The sequence below is a fragment of the Myotis davidii genome, unplaced genomic scaffold (assembly GCF_000327345.1).
Source record: "Myotis davidii unplaced genomic scaffold, ASM32734v1 scaffold945, whole genome shotgun sequence".
Classification (NCBI taxonomy): domain Eukaryota; kingdom Metazoa; phylum Chordata; class Mammalia; order Chiroptera; family Vespertilionidae; genus Myotis; species Myotis davidii.
Genome location: NW_006296434.1, coordinates 996,427 through 1,012,675, shown reverse-complemented (window position 1 = coordinate 1,012,675; position 16,249 = coordinate 996,427). Strand labels below are relative to the sequence as shown.

Sequence of the window (16,249 nt, the reverse complement as noted above, 5' to 3'; positions counted from 1 at the left end):
CTGTTAAGAGAGAAAAGTGATAATGATCATGATTTTCATTGGTATAATTTATTGCTAATATATCACTTTTTTTTGGTAAATTAATGACATAAACAACTTTTAATATGAAACTGGAAACCCTAAAGTAAAAGTAAGTTACCCTTTCCTGAAAAATGTTAGAATAATAGAGTTTTTCATAGGTGATAGGAAAGTGATAATATGTGACACTTTAATTTTTTTAAATTCTTAAAAGTAGGCATTTTATTGAAGAGCTAAGACAGAAAACACTAACCATTATACTTCTAAATCCTCTCATATATCCAAGCTCTATCATATCCTTTCTCACTCTTCATTATAAATACACCAGCTGTTCTCATCTTCTGTAGTTCATGGTCATCAGGAAATGATGAGGACAAAATCTTCTGCCAAATGAACTACAACCTCCTAATAAAAATCCACCTAACTATGAAAACCATCATAGAAATGTCTAACACACAGTTTTATCCTTTTATCTACTCACTTGCTATCTTTGCTATAGAAATATTTCTTTAAGAAATTGATATTTTAATGATGGTAATATACAGTAGGATAAGAAGCCTCATAAAATTAATAATACCACCTTGACTTGCCCTTAAATAAGATGCTCCCCCCTCTGGGTTACCTACTTTTTTACATTCTATTGCACTTAAGTGAAACTTTAAGGACCAACCTTGAAAGGGAGAAGATACATATATGCTCAAACATGAGGCAGATATTTTTTCTTCCCCCTAGAATATTTCTCAAGAAAGAGTGAGTCACCTCATAGTCAAATCCTTATCTAAATCTCTGTATTACTTTATTATGTAAAACAGAGATTTGTTTGGAGAAAACACATTAGGCTAAAAAAACCCTCCATCATTACTAGCTTTAAATGTCGATAGAAATAATCTACAAAATCTGTTTTTTAAACAACAATTCCAAACAGAAGTAATACCTATTTTGTAAAATTGCAAATGATGGATATGATTTGCAAAAACCTATTAAGATAACTGTAAAGAACACTACTGTGGATGCTGCATGCTGGAGATCAAAAGTACTCACCTAGAGGGAAAAATTGTTAAGCACCCCCCTATTTTGTTCCGTTATTATGTGTATGTAATTTGGCATACAGTTTACAGTGACTGAATCATATTTGAATCACAAAAAGCACTAAGTCTTGCCTGGCCGGTGTGGCTCAGTAGTTGAGCATTGACCTATGAACCAGGAGGTCATGGTTCGAGTCCCAGTCAAGGCATATGCCCAGGTTGCGGGCTCCATCCCCAGTGTGAGGCGTGCAGGAGGCAACTGACCAGGGACTCTCTCTCATCATTGATGTTTCTATCTCTCTCTCTCCCTCTCTCTTCCTCTCTGAAATCAATAAAAAATTTTAAAAATTTTTGAAAAGCACTGAGTCTCAAAAAAGTTTAGGCAGAAGTGAAATGTGCTGCAACACTGGGTGAGATGACTCAAAAAACAGGGATGAGTTTGTCTTTACTTTGATGGAAGATGCTCGTGACCGATCACATGTGAAGAATTATAATAATTAATTAATGAACTGTAAGGGTGGGGGAAAGTAACGTTTCTAAATTAATATTTTACGTAATATGTGATTTTAAAATATATGAGGAGATAAATTGATACATAAAAAATGTAAGCAGACATCTGACCATTTCATCTGCATGTCTAGAGGTTTTATATATTCAAAACTTTTCATTGGGAAAATAGATAATACTGATACCTCGGGTTCACATTATATTCAGACATATTCAGCATTTTTTTCTGCTTTTAAAAAAAACACACTGAATGATTGCCTAACTTTCCTATGAACCCCAAATAAGTCAAAAGTTCACCTCAAATTTCTGTAAGTGTTCAATTTTTAACTTAATCCTTTCAATGTAATTCATTTAGTTTGCATTCACCTTTTCCTCATAAGGTCAAGGTGAACAAATTATTTTAATCTTATCCTCTTAAAGGAAAATCCTTTTCAATCACTGTATTAATTAAACTGTAAGGCATACAGTCTTAAAATCAAACCAAGCAAATAGTTAAGAGTCTTCGAGTAAGGTAATCTAACACAGTGTCTGTAAAACAAAAATCACTCTTATGATTTCCTTACTGAAATGAGAAGTGGAGGCCATAGGCCCTTCCAGAGTCAAGTTGTACTTTAGAGGCGGAAATACTTGGCCTCAGTAGACATCTTATTCACCTTTATTTGTTTGTTTGCTTTTTAATTCAGCCGAAGTAAAAACAAATTCAAATATTAAATTATGTTTTCAGGTACTTAAGCAAACATTTTATCCATTTATTTTTCTACTTAAAAAAAAACAGACCCATTCTCTCATAGCACGCATTCTTTGACCAAATGCTAATTTTCCAAAATTTCAGTTTTCAATGACTTAATTACATTTGAGTGAGTTACTTTCTTGAGATATATTTAAATGACATCATCAATTAAAAAAAACCATTCACAGATCTAGTCAGAGCATGCACACAATTAAGCATGAAATCAGAGTTCTATGTAGCCTGTATAAATTGGTAAAAAAAAAAAATCAGAATAATGTCAGCCCATATTCCTTTAAGATGATGCATAATGATTCTCACTTTCCTTAGGAGTTCGCAGATCCTTCTAAGTTCATATAGTTAACAGCAGTGACTGCAGAAGTATCCTTAGAAACATGTGGTACCACCATGAAGTACTAACTACCTAGTGGTGAACCATACGGAGCGAATTGCAAACACTTCCGGGCACAGAGCAGCCAGCAAAGCCAGCTGCAGAGGCACGAAGTGGAGCGTGGAGTGAGGGAAAGCCTTGGATGAATGCACGTGGTACATTTCAGATCTCTGTTGTTTCAGCCCCTCTCCTGCATCAGCCAGTTCTTGTCTTCCTCCTATTGTCATTCCTTCAGATTTTTTTTTTCAAGAAAATAAGAAATCTGGATTTTTACATGATCACTCCGAATTTTTTAAGTGTTGGCAACCAATTCCATTTACAAAATGTAATAAAAGCCAAATGAAATATTTCTGAGCCCAGCCAGTGTGGCTCAGTGGTTGAGTGTCAACCAATGCACCAAGAGGTCACAGTTTGATTCCAGGTTGCTGGCTTGATCCCCAGTCGGGGGCGCGCAGGAGTGATGTTTGTCTCATCATCCATGTTGCTCTCTCTTCCTCCTCCCTCTCCCTTCCTGTCTCCAAAAAATCAATAAAAAAAACATATATAAAAAAAAAACATTTCTGGAAACCAGATGCTGCCCATGGACTGCCAGCCTTAAATTTGTGCCTAGAAGACTCAAGACACACCCTATGTTGTTAAAGATAAAAGTATCCATCAACACTTGTCAAAGATGGTAATGCAGACCTTATCAGGACCACTGGGACAGACAGAGGGGACCCTACAACTGGGTTGCACAGAGCAGAGAGAGTTTGGGCTCAACTCCAAATACAGCAGGGGCCAGTGAGAATTCAGAGCCGAGGAGGATGGTGAGGATCAGTGGATGGAAAATGGCCAAGAGGCACTAGCAGCAGTAAGGAGGATTCTGGCTCAACCAACCTAACAAGATTCTTTGCTGAAGACAGGCCAGGTAATCAGACATCACCTGGCGGATCCTGGAGGATGAGATATGGAGGGTGATCAGATACCAAGGGGAGGGGATTCTGGGTAAACTGACTTAGCAGGGTTATTGTTAAAACTGGAATTTACAAGGAAGTGCAAGGATGGGCCTAGGAGAAGGTCAGGAGCCTGTCTACAGGTTGGCCAAGCAAAGAATCTTAGTCAATGTTTTTCAGTCCCTGGCAGCTCTACTAATAAAAGCCAAGTTCTTTACTCCTAAGAATGACGTGGGGGAAATCATCACCCCAACTTTACTAATGCCTAAAAATCCAATGCTCCAGGACCCCAAAGTCTTCTCAAGTTCACAGTTGATGTTCTAACCAAGAGCACCTTCTGACCACTAGCTATTAAATGCCCATGATTTGGGGCAATGGCAGGCTGTTCATACCTCGGAAGGCTTTACTCCTCCCAAGAGATTTATCCTCATTACAATTAGAAGATATTTGGTTCAAAAATATCATGTTACTTCAAGCAATTTTATAGTACATCCAGGAAGCCAAGTCTTTCTTTTAATTATTGCAAATCCTGATTATATATCTATATCTGTATCTATATCTATATCTATATCTATATCTATATCTATATCTGTATCTATATATCTCAATACTATATACGCACACACACACATAACTTGTCTTATATTCCTATCTGACACTTTTTGGTAATTTCTTTATTGCCATTTTGGGAAAATATCTTTTCATCTGTTGGGAAAGATGTATGATATGATGATTATAAGCAGAGACTCCTAAGCCAGGCTGCTGGGATTTAAATCTCAGTTCTACCACTTTGTAGATGTGTAACCTTGGGCAGGTTACCTAACTTCCCCGTGCTTAGTTTCCGATATATTTATTGTGGGCTAATAACCGTGCCTCTGATGAACGATTACTGTGTGGATTAAATGAGCTAATATTTGGTGACACTTAGAACAATACCTGGCACTCTGCAATGTTTACCATTACTATCACATTCATCTTGTCGTGTGTGTGTGTGTGTGTGTGTGTGTGTGTAGACAGAGATGAATGAATGCGCACTGTATATTTCAGTTGTTTCCGAAATACTCAAAATATGGTCCTTTAACCATTTATATCCATCTCCCCTGAAAAACTGTTAGAAACATAAATTCATGGGCCCAGAATCAGCATCTCTTAGTGTTCTATGTGCACTAAGAGTCCACATAAGATTTGTTACATACACTGAAGCTGGAGGATCAATGTTTACATTGCCTTTGCTTTTACTTAGTATCTTTAGAGATTATGCCAGATGCTTATTATTATCTCAGAATTGTAAAATTTACATATCAGTATCTACATAAAAGCTTTTTGTGAAAGTGCCGTTGTAAATTTCAGAAAACTATCTGTACAAATATGACTAACAGATAAGGCTACTCATTGCAAAATTTCCTGATTAGGATGTCCTGGCCAATGTCTGCTATTTCCTAAAGGGCACCTAAAGAACTGCAATCTTTTCTTTGGTTTCAAGTAACTATGCCATGTTACATCGTACCAAACTTAAAGACTCATCCCCACAGTTTAAAAGAATTCATTATCAATACAGAATTGCATACTTCATGGTATGTGCAGGAATATGTTGCTATTCCCTTTCTGCCAATGAGGCTTCAGAGTTCATACTCTGACCTATGAATCAGGTGGCAGAATTGATGGAAAAGAAAATGACATAATCTCACATCACAACTCTTGACATTAAAGTCACAGGAGCGTTATACAAATGCAGCTTTAAGTGTCAAAAATTATTATAAATAAAAAATAGGAAAACACAATGAATAGAATATGCTTTAAATGTATGGGCATACCTCGCTTTATTGCGCTTGGCTTTATTGCACTTCTTTACAAACTTTAGGTTTGCGGCACCCTGTGACAAGCAAGTCGATCAGCATCATGTTTCTCCCAGCATTTGCTTACTCCACATCACATTTTGGTCGTTAGCACAAAATTTTAAATTTTTTCAGTATTACTATATTTGCTATGCTGATCTGTGATCCATCTGTAGCCACCAACATCAAGGCAAGGCCCTCCACCAGCAAAAGATCTTGCTGAAGTCTCAGGTGATGGTGAGTAATGAAATTTTTAGCAATGAAATATTTTTAAAGATATGTACTTTTTTGAGACATAATGCTATCGCACACTTAGTAAACTACAGTAGAGTGTAAGCGTAACTTTGGTATGCACTGGAAAACAAAAACGTGCATGTGACTTGCTTGACTGTGATTTGCGGTGTCTGGAGCCGAACCCACAGCATCTCTGAGGTGTGCCTGTGCACCTGGTACATTCACCTGAACCAACAGAAAGCAAAGTGTCCCACAGCACTTTTAAAAGGCAAATGCTTAGTGGCTTGTTTTTATCTTCCAGAGAATGGATAAATATCAACATGTTCTAACTTTTAAAAAATAATTTTTAAAAAACACATACTCCAGGGACTAAGTGCCCCATAATGTATTTTCTGAGCATTTATAAGCAGCATGCCTGCCAATCAGAGCAAGATGTTATTGGATAGGTGGAAAGAAGAGCAAACGGGGACTTTGAAGGCCTGAGTTATAACTTGCTGAGTGTTTGGGGATTACCTGTAAAATGGGGAGGATTACCTGTAAACTGGGTTTGAATCAAGCTTCCAGGTTACTTTCCTAATAGCATCTTAAAGAGTCCTGGTAGGATTTTTAAACAATTCCCTCTCTCAGACTACATGCTTCTGTTTTTTCATTCTGGCAAGAAGTTAGGGCTCTGCTAAGACATCTCTCTTTGTGAAACTCCACGCAGCAACAAGAATATTAGTAGCTTATGTAGTGGCAATAGTGGTAGTGTAGTATTGCTCTTGGAAGCTTATCTACCAATAAGGCATTAAAAAACTGATAATTTTTCCAGAACAATGAACCTAGTATTTCAATGCAAACTTTAACACAGTTCTTTTGGAAAGTAACCCCTGGGGTCTGTCCATAATTATAGTAAGTGAAAAGCAATGAGCTGAGTAAAAGGTGTTACACTGAGAAATTTCTAGAATTTCTGATCTATGGATTTTTCCTTAAACCATTAAGATGCTCATGCAAAGGCATTCGCTAGCATGAATGACTGCTATAAAAACCCTCGAGTATCCCCCACACAATATCTCCTAAAATCCTGAGTGGAAGAATATAAGCCAAATTAAAAAAAAGAAAGAGAGAAAGAAAGAAAAAAAGACTCTTTTAGTCTCAGAAAGCTCTCTGGAAGTCATTCGGCAAGATAAGACATGGGCTTGCCTTTGGCACTCTTGGTAAAAAGGTTGCCAATGAAAATGAAAATTTCAAATGGATATCCAAACCTTGAGCACATAGAAATGATACGTGAGCACACCATTGCCCTGGATTTCCAAACTTCCATTCCAAGATCCTTGCTCCCCCCTCATTAGCCCCAAAACCTGGTGTCCACAGTGATCCTACCTAATACCCAGTGAAGTCGGATAACTTGTTCAAGGTCAAATATCTGTCCAAGTGTAGATAAATATTTAGGAATAGTCAAAGGATTAGGGCTGGCTCTAGCTTCATAAGCATAATGAACAAAGTACAAGGCCAGGGAAAACCACTTCTTTTCTCTTTCTCTGAATAACTCAAAGTCAAACTCTTAGACCCTAAATATTTCACAAGTACTTTTAAATGGATTTCCTTTAGAGAAAAATGTTCTTATTATAAGTGCTGAAATTGTCATAGCATGCTAATATGCCTCTTTTAAAACATGTTGGCACTGCAGTGACACATTATTGTCAATTAATTCTCACAACAATTGTATAACAGAGATACGATGATGCCCACTTTATTGAAGAAGCTCAGAAAGTACTGTCACACACTTATCAAAGGAAGAAACAGAATTCAAACCCATGTCTTCAGGACAGTAGCGCCTTTGTGCCACTGATTATGCTAAACTGCCAACTTGGGGCATATGATAATCATTAATTTTAGGTGTGAGTCAGGACTAATCCACTTTTCTACGGATAAGTCCTACTTCCTGTTTGTATATGCGTGTGTGCACGCATGCATGCATGTGGCATGTACATGCAGAGGTGATATCATGTATGGATGAGTTAACTGAATGGTGAGAGCTCAACCTCATGCCTCCACTAACATCCTGTCACCTTCTTGAGGTGACGGACTGAAGCAGATGGTCAGTTCTAAAAAGTGATGAAGTCACTGATTTAGCTAATCCATAAAACAAGGTCATTCACTTTTGTTTATTGTGTTAATGCATACGATAAATGTTTATTAATCAACTGTTATGTGCTGGGAATGATGTCAGCTCCTGGAGATACAGTACTGAATAATATCAGCTTTATAAAAAAACTCCACCTATGGATTTGTATCTGATAACTGAACTGTTTAGTACACGTAGATGCAACATCTGCCTATGATTTAAAATGCTTTTCTATTTAATCAAACATAACTCCTTTGGATCCCTATCTCGTTTTTTATTATCAATTCATTCCAGTCATCTAAAGCAAATTCACACTCGTTACATTTATTTTCATGAATCCCTCTTTCTTTCATTTTTTTTGTGGCCAAAAAAATGTTTTGTCCCAAAATGAGTGTGATCAACATGGGTTCCAGCTGGCTGATGAATGACATGACTCACACGAGGAAGACCTTCAGCAAGTATTCGTCATAAACGCTGTAAATATGAAGTGCCTATTAGAACCACGTAGCCAACACAAAGTAAAATGGGTATGCGCACTCACATCACATGGTAATAACCCCGGAATCTCCATTACATGGAATGGCTGATATGCAACAGTCTGAGCTGCAAAAAAATGGCAATTTCATATGGTCCTACCTGATATTTATGTTGACCCTCTCTCTGAACTGTACTACATATTGACGTTAAGCAACCCTACCATTCAGGCAAAATCTATCACTGAGTTAAATTCTTTTTAAAGTGTAAATATAACACTAATTTCCCCCAAAACCCAGAATAGCATCCCATCTGCCAATACCCATTATGTCCAATCACAGAAAACACTTCTAATTTAATCTCTCCTATTCAATGACTGCAGGTACAAAGGCAATTTGTTATATGAAAACCAATTTCTGTTAACACGATCAGAGACAGACATGATTTCAAAGAGCTAAAGCTAATATCCCATATATAACAGATATAAATCCCACAGCACTGGATGGGGAAAAAACAAACAAACTATTACCAGAGAGTTCACTAAATATAATTAAAGAAAATATTAGGCATCTGAAAGGGCTGGGGGCAAAAAAAGAAAAGCTAAATCTTTGAGGACCACAAAACTTAAAGATGTTTTTCTCTACATTCGTTCATGAGAATCTGTCTCTGGGTTGAGAACTTGCTTGCAAATCTCTGCCTAGAGCAAGCCATTCAGAGCCAACTTGTTAACTGCTAATAAAACAAGGCTTGGAAGGAAAACGCCTCCAGGCCCATAAGTGAGGTGGACCAGCCGGCACTGATAATTCTGTATGACTGGTCTTAGGTGTATTTTCCCCTTATTATCAACTTCCTTTTTCCGTCATATTAAGATCCACACACAAAAAAAAAACCCACATATATGTCTAGCAGAAAGCAACTTGAATCTGGACACCTCTGTTTTTTGGCAGTAAAAGCTCATAGGACCCCATTATGTCCCATGGAAAAAGTGAGCATTATCCATCCACCTTTACCCATACTGCCTCTGAACATTACCGTCCCTTTGGTTTCAAACAATGCTTTATCATAGCTTGGATAATCATTGATCACTTCAAGTATTCTCATAACTGTACGTATAGGATAAAGTTACTTATATGTAATAACGTCTATTTTTCTTCTTTCTTTTAATCTGAAGCTATCGTTTCAGAGGTGCATTCACACATGAGAGAGGAAAAACACATTTCAGGAACTTAACATCATTGTTTGGGAGCATTCTACCTTTGCCAGTTAGCTTTCTATGTGTATTAATTCCTTAGTTCAAATCTATTAAAGAAAAATCAATCAAGGAAACAATCAATCCATGATTCATTTTTTTTACCCTGATTTTATAAAACTTAAATGTCTTAGGCCATTTTTTAAGGAAAATTCTCAATAAACTAGCTAGAAAAACCTCACAGGTATGTTTTTCTCAGGCTATATAAATGGTCAATTTTTACTCCATACAGGTGTCTCTTTCAGTGGAAGTGACTATTACTAAATCTTCAGCTCAATAACTAATTAGCAGAAAAAGAGAATGACTCTGATTACTAATTGGCAAAGGACATTTGTAAAATGATTTAAACAACCCCGTATTTTCTTTTTTTTCTCAATTGAAAAATCAGATAATAAATATGATCAGTCACGATATAATATGTGCAAAAATAAAACTGTTCTAAGTGCACATATGTTCAAATATGCTCATCTACATAGTAATTTAATTCTATTACTATTTACTAAGTACCTACAATGTTCAAGGTCCTACATTCACAGGGCTCTGAGGAAGTCACACAGTGGATGAGTCGCCAGATGTTTCTGAAAGGAACTACTAGTCTAGTGGGGGTTATTCAAGAATTGAGACTACTGGGGAACACAGGACGCAGAAAGGTGAGAGTTGAAAGGGCCAGCATTAGCACTCATAGCCTCACTGGTATTCCAGATGATTCTAGATTAATGCTCATGCTCTTGGGACTTCAGGACTCCAAGATCAGATAACCTCCAAGTCTCACAAAAGTTAAAATGACGGCCCATCATCAACCAGGCAAACAGCTGGTTAAACTGTCTACCACGGGCAACTGTCATGCGAGTCCCAGCATCTTACCCAGCATTTGTACTTAAGAGCGTTGAGCACCCTGCAAACTTAAGTGTTTTTCAGCTTTCAACCTGGTAAATTGTCTGAAGAAAAACAAATGATTTTTGATCAAGAAACCAAGAGAATTCTCTGATTTTAACTAACTGGTGTCCCCTCCGCCCCCGCCCCGCCCTGCCAAATTAGAGGACATCACTATAATCATGCCAGATTTTAAATAAGCTGGACATTTTCTGGTCTAAACACCAAATTCTCTTTCACAACTCCGCAGATTCTTCATCAGTCACACCAGATATATCTTTGTTTCTGAGTTTTTAATTTTGGTTCAGGGCAGGACAAATGGAAATCTGAAACTATGGGAAATCGAAAGCATGCTGGAAGTACTAATACATGCTAAGAATTAAAGAGACCTGTTCCACTATGCATCCTGTCAGTTATATAAAGCAGATGCTTAAATTTATTTTTAAATGACAAAACATGCGACAAAAAGTCTATATTCTATCGTCATTATTTCATATGTAACACTGAGTTTTTGAAACCAGGCCTTGTGTCTTATACTCCTTTCAAATAGTAAGCATACATGATGGATGGATGGGTGAGTGGATGGATAGATGGATGGATGGATGGATGGATGGATGGATGAAAGGAGGAAGCCAGGAAAGCAGATATTCTATCCTTTTTAAGCATGTATTTTAAATGGCTTATAAATAGTATAAATATAAGCAGATAGCAAATCTGCTTCTTTTAATCTACAAACGACTTGTTGACAAACAATTGTTTTACTTCTTAAATATTTACGAATAAACATATTCAGGCTAAAGAAGCAGCTACCTGGAATAAGTAAGGAATAAACCCTCATCTGAGCTAGGGTCCAAGGCGTTTTCCGTGCACCATTCTTCCACATGCCGACTCTCCCAAGAAGCTTCTAGTAGGGAGGCCAGGGTGGGTACGGGGACTGGTGAACAGTCGCCCGGGCTCATCGGGGACTGTCACAGTGAAACTGTGCAAACTCTTCCAAGTGTTGGAAAACCAGTAAAATAAAAAGTGGTTGACTGTGAAAGTGATGTTTCTATTTCCAGGAATCCAATGTTGGCATGAAACTCAAGGGCCTGATGCTGGTATTACTGTCAGCAAGGTACAGTATAAGCAGAAGACAAACTTCCTTGCCAAACACCTGGATTTAGATCCAAAGCCGAAAGCACGTTTCTTTCGTAACTCGGAGGAAGAACAAGGTAGACAACAGTAAGTGGCTTGTACCTCCCGAGAGCCCAGCACCAGCCGGGGCAGAAGTCCCGGCCGCTGATTAAAGGCGTTGTCCTGACCACCGACACCACCGTGGCGAAGCGAGGGCCGCCTCACGGAGCCAGGTCAGAGGACACTGATTCCTCTATGCAACTCGAAGGCACCACTTTGTAAATGACACAATCATTTGGGGGTACAAGAGGTGCTTTAAATGTGGTAACATTATATCATTTCAGCTATAATGATCATAATTACTTATTTCTTTTAATCACAACCCACTTAACCACTTTAGTACAGAGGACTAGTTCAAGGAGTTTAATTTCCATTCAACATCTAATCTTTGTGTTTACTGAAACCCTTCCCGGGCTTTGTTTACTGTCTGCGCGCTGGCCTGGACGTTTGATCTTGCAGGACTAGATCAGACAGCGTCAGATAAAATACTGATTACTAGAATAAACCAGGCTTGGGGAAGGAACTCTGATTTTTAACATCCTTGTTGCTCCCAGCTTTTTAATATTTTGCTAAATAAACTCAAATAAACAAATAGAATTAAGACAACTAGCAATCAGGGGGTTCTTAAGCAATGACTGAGGAGAAGAAAGTGATGGGGATAATTTTGCTTTTTGAACAAACTATGGGGTTTGGTTAGGTCCATGCATTCTAGTGGTATTATTTTATGACACAAATAATTTCACGATATGCACTAGTATCCATGTGAACTTGCGATGACCCTTTAATTCTGTGACATATTAAACACTTGAGCTCGACCTCACCAGAGACAACAGTTCACTTGGTGTTTGGTGCCAAGTACAAAACACTTTAGATATAAAATTATTTTTTAACTTGTTAATTTTTAATTAGGAAAGATTTAAAATACAAGAGCCCTTCTTTGTTGTCACTATCTTATTCTTATAAAATCCCCTGCATGAGTAGACTGCCATAAAAGTATCGTTGCTAATGGTATGGCCCTCATAATTCCACTTAGTTTCATAAAAATGGTGGGGAAAGTTTTTGCTAAAAGTAACACAAAAGAAGAATGAGGTTAAAAATAAGTTTTTTATTAAAATGTATAGAAGAGCCCTAGCTGGTTTGGCTCAGTGGATAGAGCATTGGCCTGAGGACTGAAGGGTCCTAGGTTTGATTCTGGTCAAGGGATCAGTTGTGGGCTCGATCCCTGGCCCTTGTCAGGGCAGATGCGGGAGGCAACCAATGGATGGGTCTCTTTCAATGTTTCTGTCTCTCCCCCTCCCTTTCACTCTCTCTAAAAATCAGTGGAAAAATATCCTCAGGTGAGGATTAACCAAAAAATAAAATGTATAGAACCTATGAAAGAAAAATTGACAGAGTAAATCCTACATAATCCCAAGAATTCTTGAAAATAATGTGATGGCATGAACATCTTTAGGTCTTTGTGGACTATCCTTGCATCGAACACTAAAACTCCTCCACATTAAACAACTGTTGATATTACCCTTTTTTGTTCTGTTACACAACATGCACGCTTCTTTCCTTATACTTTGAAGCTTACTGCTCTACATTGTAAAATGTCGGCCAGAAGCAATTTATAGTATGAGATGAACAGCAATGAAACGAAATGCTGTCTAAACCAACCTACTACCCCATCCACCCGCTTCATTTCTTCATGGGATGGAGGCTCAGAGTTCTGGACCTTAAAACCAGAGTATACACACTGTCTTCCCATCCACCATGAATTAACACTAACGTTAACTCAAATATGTCTGTGTCAACCATGACTGTCTTTGAAATTAAAGGAAAAAGGTAAACAGAATGTGCTCTGCTATGATCTCTGGGGAAAATAAAGTTAACAGGCTAACCCAAACCAACTTAGGTCTTTTTAAAAAACAAGTGTAAATAGTTTAGCTTTAAAAACAACAAATTCAAAAAATGCACATTAAAATGTTTACTTCAAAATTTAGACAATTCCATTTGTATATAGTTTTTACATCTGTTTTTAATGATATCAAGTTATTGATTGTTCATTTTTCTCATATTTATTTAAGCATTAACTATAGAATTTGCAATCTGATCTTTTTTTTTTAATCCTTCCAGTAGACTTTTATTTTTGCCAGGTTTTAGTCATATTTACTTTGATCTTTCCGAGTATATAATTATTTTACTGTTTATTTATTTCTATGAGAAGAGAAAAAAAAATTGACCTAGGAGATCTATATGTGGCAATTTGTAACAGAATCACATGGCTTATGTTTAGGAAATCGTGGTTTTGATTAAGAAGCAACCATTTAGTTCCCACTGTTTTATTAAAACAGACATTAGCAGAAAATAAGAAACATATTTGACAATGCAGCCGGCCTTCAGTTTGGGACATCAGTGAGTTAGCGTGAGATTTCCTTCCACGCTGACTATCAGCCATGGGACACGTAACTAGGTAACTGTGGGCTGAAAGCGAGGAGGGAGGGGTGGTGGTGAGGAAGCCAGAAGCAGGGAGAGCTGACTTCTCAGCTCTCAGGAAGAGCCCCGAGGTGGAATTCTGGGTTTGCTACTACCCATTTCCTTCTTTTTATTTATTTATTTTTCATTTTGAAAATGGATGGACACAAACAGAAATCTTACACACACAATCATTACTTTCTCGTGAGAACTGGATTCTATGAGAGAGGATCCCCCACAGCAACATCTATTTGGAGCATAAAGCTCCTAGCCAATGAACCGTGTCTGTGTAGGTCCAACACGTGCTTTTCTCTGGGGGTCGAGAGTTAATAAAACACTCTTCTCGGGTGTGGATTTTCTGCACACCCTCCTACCTGCCGAGAATGCTTTGTTTTCCCTCCCACCCCCCGGGCTGATGCATCAACACCACTTGAACTGTTTTACGGCAGCTTGTGTTTACTTCACACATACCTTAACCTTCCCTGTTCTCCTCCTACCGACACACACGCTCGCATACACACACTTTCCGCAGGAATGACTAGCTCCATCTCCCTGAACAGCATGTGTACACAGCGTCTGGCAGCCTCTCCAGGTATGTGGATCCTTGACCCCTGATTGAAATCAAGGTCTTAGTCTGCTTTTACGGCACTTAAACAATTTAACTGTGCATTTACTATCTTGAAAAGAAAGAGGAAAAGAAACCTGGATTGCTAAGGAAAACAAGAGAAAAGTAGAAGCCGTAAGGGTTAAGGTGTGTGTGCACAGACTCACACAGACACACGCACTCTCTGCAGTGGCCATCCTGAAACACTAGACTGAAGGGTTTCCAGTCTTTCTGAATCTGGGCTTACACTCCAGACGACTAAAGGACACGCTCTTGCGTTCTCTCGTAACAGCGAGCAAATGGGATTCCACAAGTGACCTTGGAGCTGAAACATTCTGTTGATTTTTAACCGAAGAGGGTATGTTCAAGCACTTGAACCATCTTATGCTAAAAGAAAAACTTGGAGACAGCACTTACAGAAAAGAAACCCTTCTGAACCATGCAATCATGTCTTGTGGCGAGGAGTTGTTCATCGTATCCTGTACAAGAGTTAATACTAATAATATTCTAAAGCAAGTGCCGAGCCAGAATCTAGAAGGTCCTAAGAATTTGAGAATGGGTTGAAAAGAAAGAGATCTGAAAACTCAGTCTCCAGTGGATTTCGTTTCTTTTGGGAGTTCAACATTTTGACATTTTTATAAGTTGTGTATTTAGCATAAAATGCTCTCACTCCTTTGTAATCAAAAATTTGCCTCCAAAGGCAACCTGGTAAACTAACTCCCAAATGCTCAACAACCAGCAAGCGCCCCTTCCACACTGAACCCCGAGAGGAACCAGCTGTAGTAAAACAAGTAAATCCATCCTTCACTGTTACCTACTACCCACCAACCATGCCATTGGCCCTCAATGGGGCAGTGAATTAACAACAAGGCTACGAGAACCTACAATGAAATGTGATGGATGATGTCATAACTATGCATAATATGTACTGAAATACCTGTGAACATCAACCTATTATGTTACCAAAAATTCCCCAAGTGCCCTCAGGGGCCAGCAGCGTTTGAATTGAACAGCATTTGAACTGGGGTGAGAACAACGTAATTTTTCCAACATTGACATATGTGCAAAGGCCAAATATCACAAATATATTTAAAGGACTGGATGGTCTAAATCGCATGACATTTATTATATAACAGAGTTGTATATTCAGGACCAGACATAATTTCACATGTAAGACATTACTAGTAGTACAACTACTGCTATTAATTATTGTTATAGTAGGAGAGCTACTAATTAAGAGATTGCTTTGTGCTAGTATTAAGTTATTAATACTAGCTAGCCAGCAACTTAGATACTTTTATCACTGCAACTTTCAGATAAGGAAACTGAGTCTTGGTGAAGTTAAGAAATGTTTGAGCTCACACAGCTGGCAAATGAAAGATAATGATTTGAACACAAGTCCCTCTGCTTTAACCATGGATGGCTCTAGAACTGTCTCCGAATACAATAGCAAAACTCCATTTCTGACTCCAAAATTCCTGGGACCACAACAATCCTTCTAATATGTAGTTGCTACTTAAACTACAAGTGCTGATTTAACCTAGAATGACTGCTTTTAAACTTCCATTACTATATAAGTGGAAATGATTCATTGATTAGCTTTTAAATAAACATGCCTATGTGAAATAAACCATTTCAAAATA

General features: G+C 37.9%; 1 protein-coding gene across 1 annotated transcript in view; it reads right to left on the bottom strand.

Annotated features, from left to right (window-relative positions):
* Nucleotides 1-16,249, bottom strand: part of SATB2 (SATB homeobox 2) — a 156,011-nt gene that overhangs the window by 68,324 nt on the left and 71,438 nt on the right. Inside the window, exon 6 of the mRNA XM_015569155.1 lies at nt 14,705-14,712. Within this exon, the coding sequence (XP_015424641.1) occupies nt 14,705-14,712 (8 nt within the window). The remainder of the gene's footprint in view (nt 1-14,704; nt 14,713-16,249) is intronic.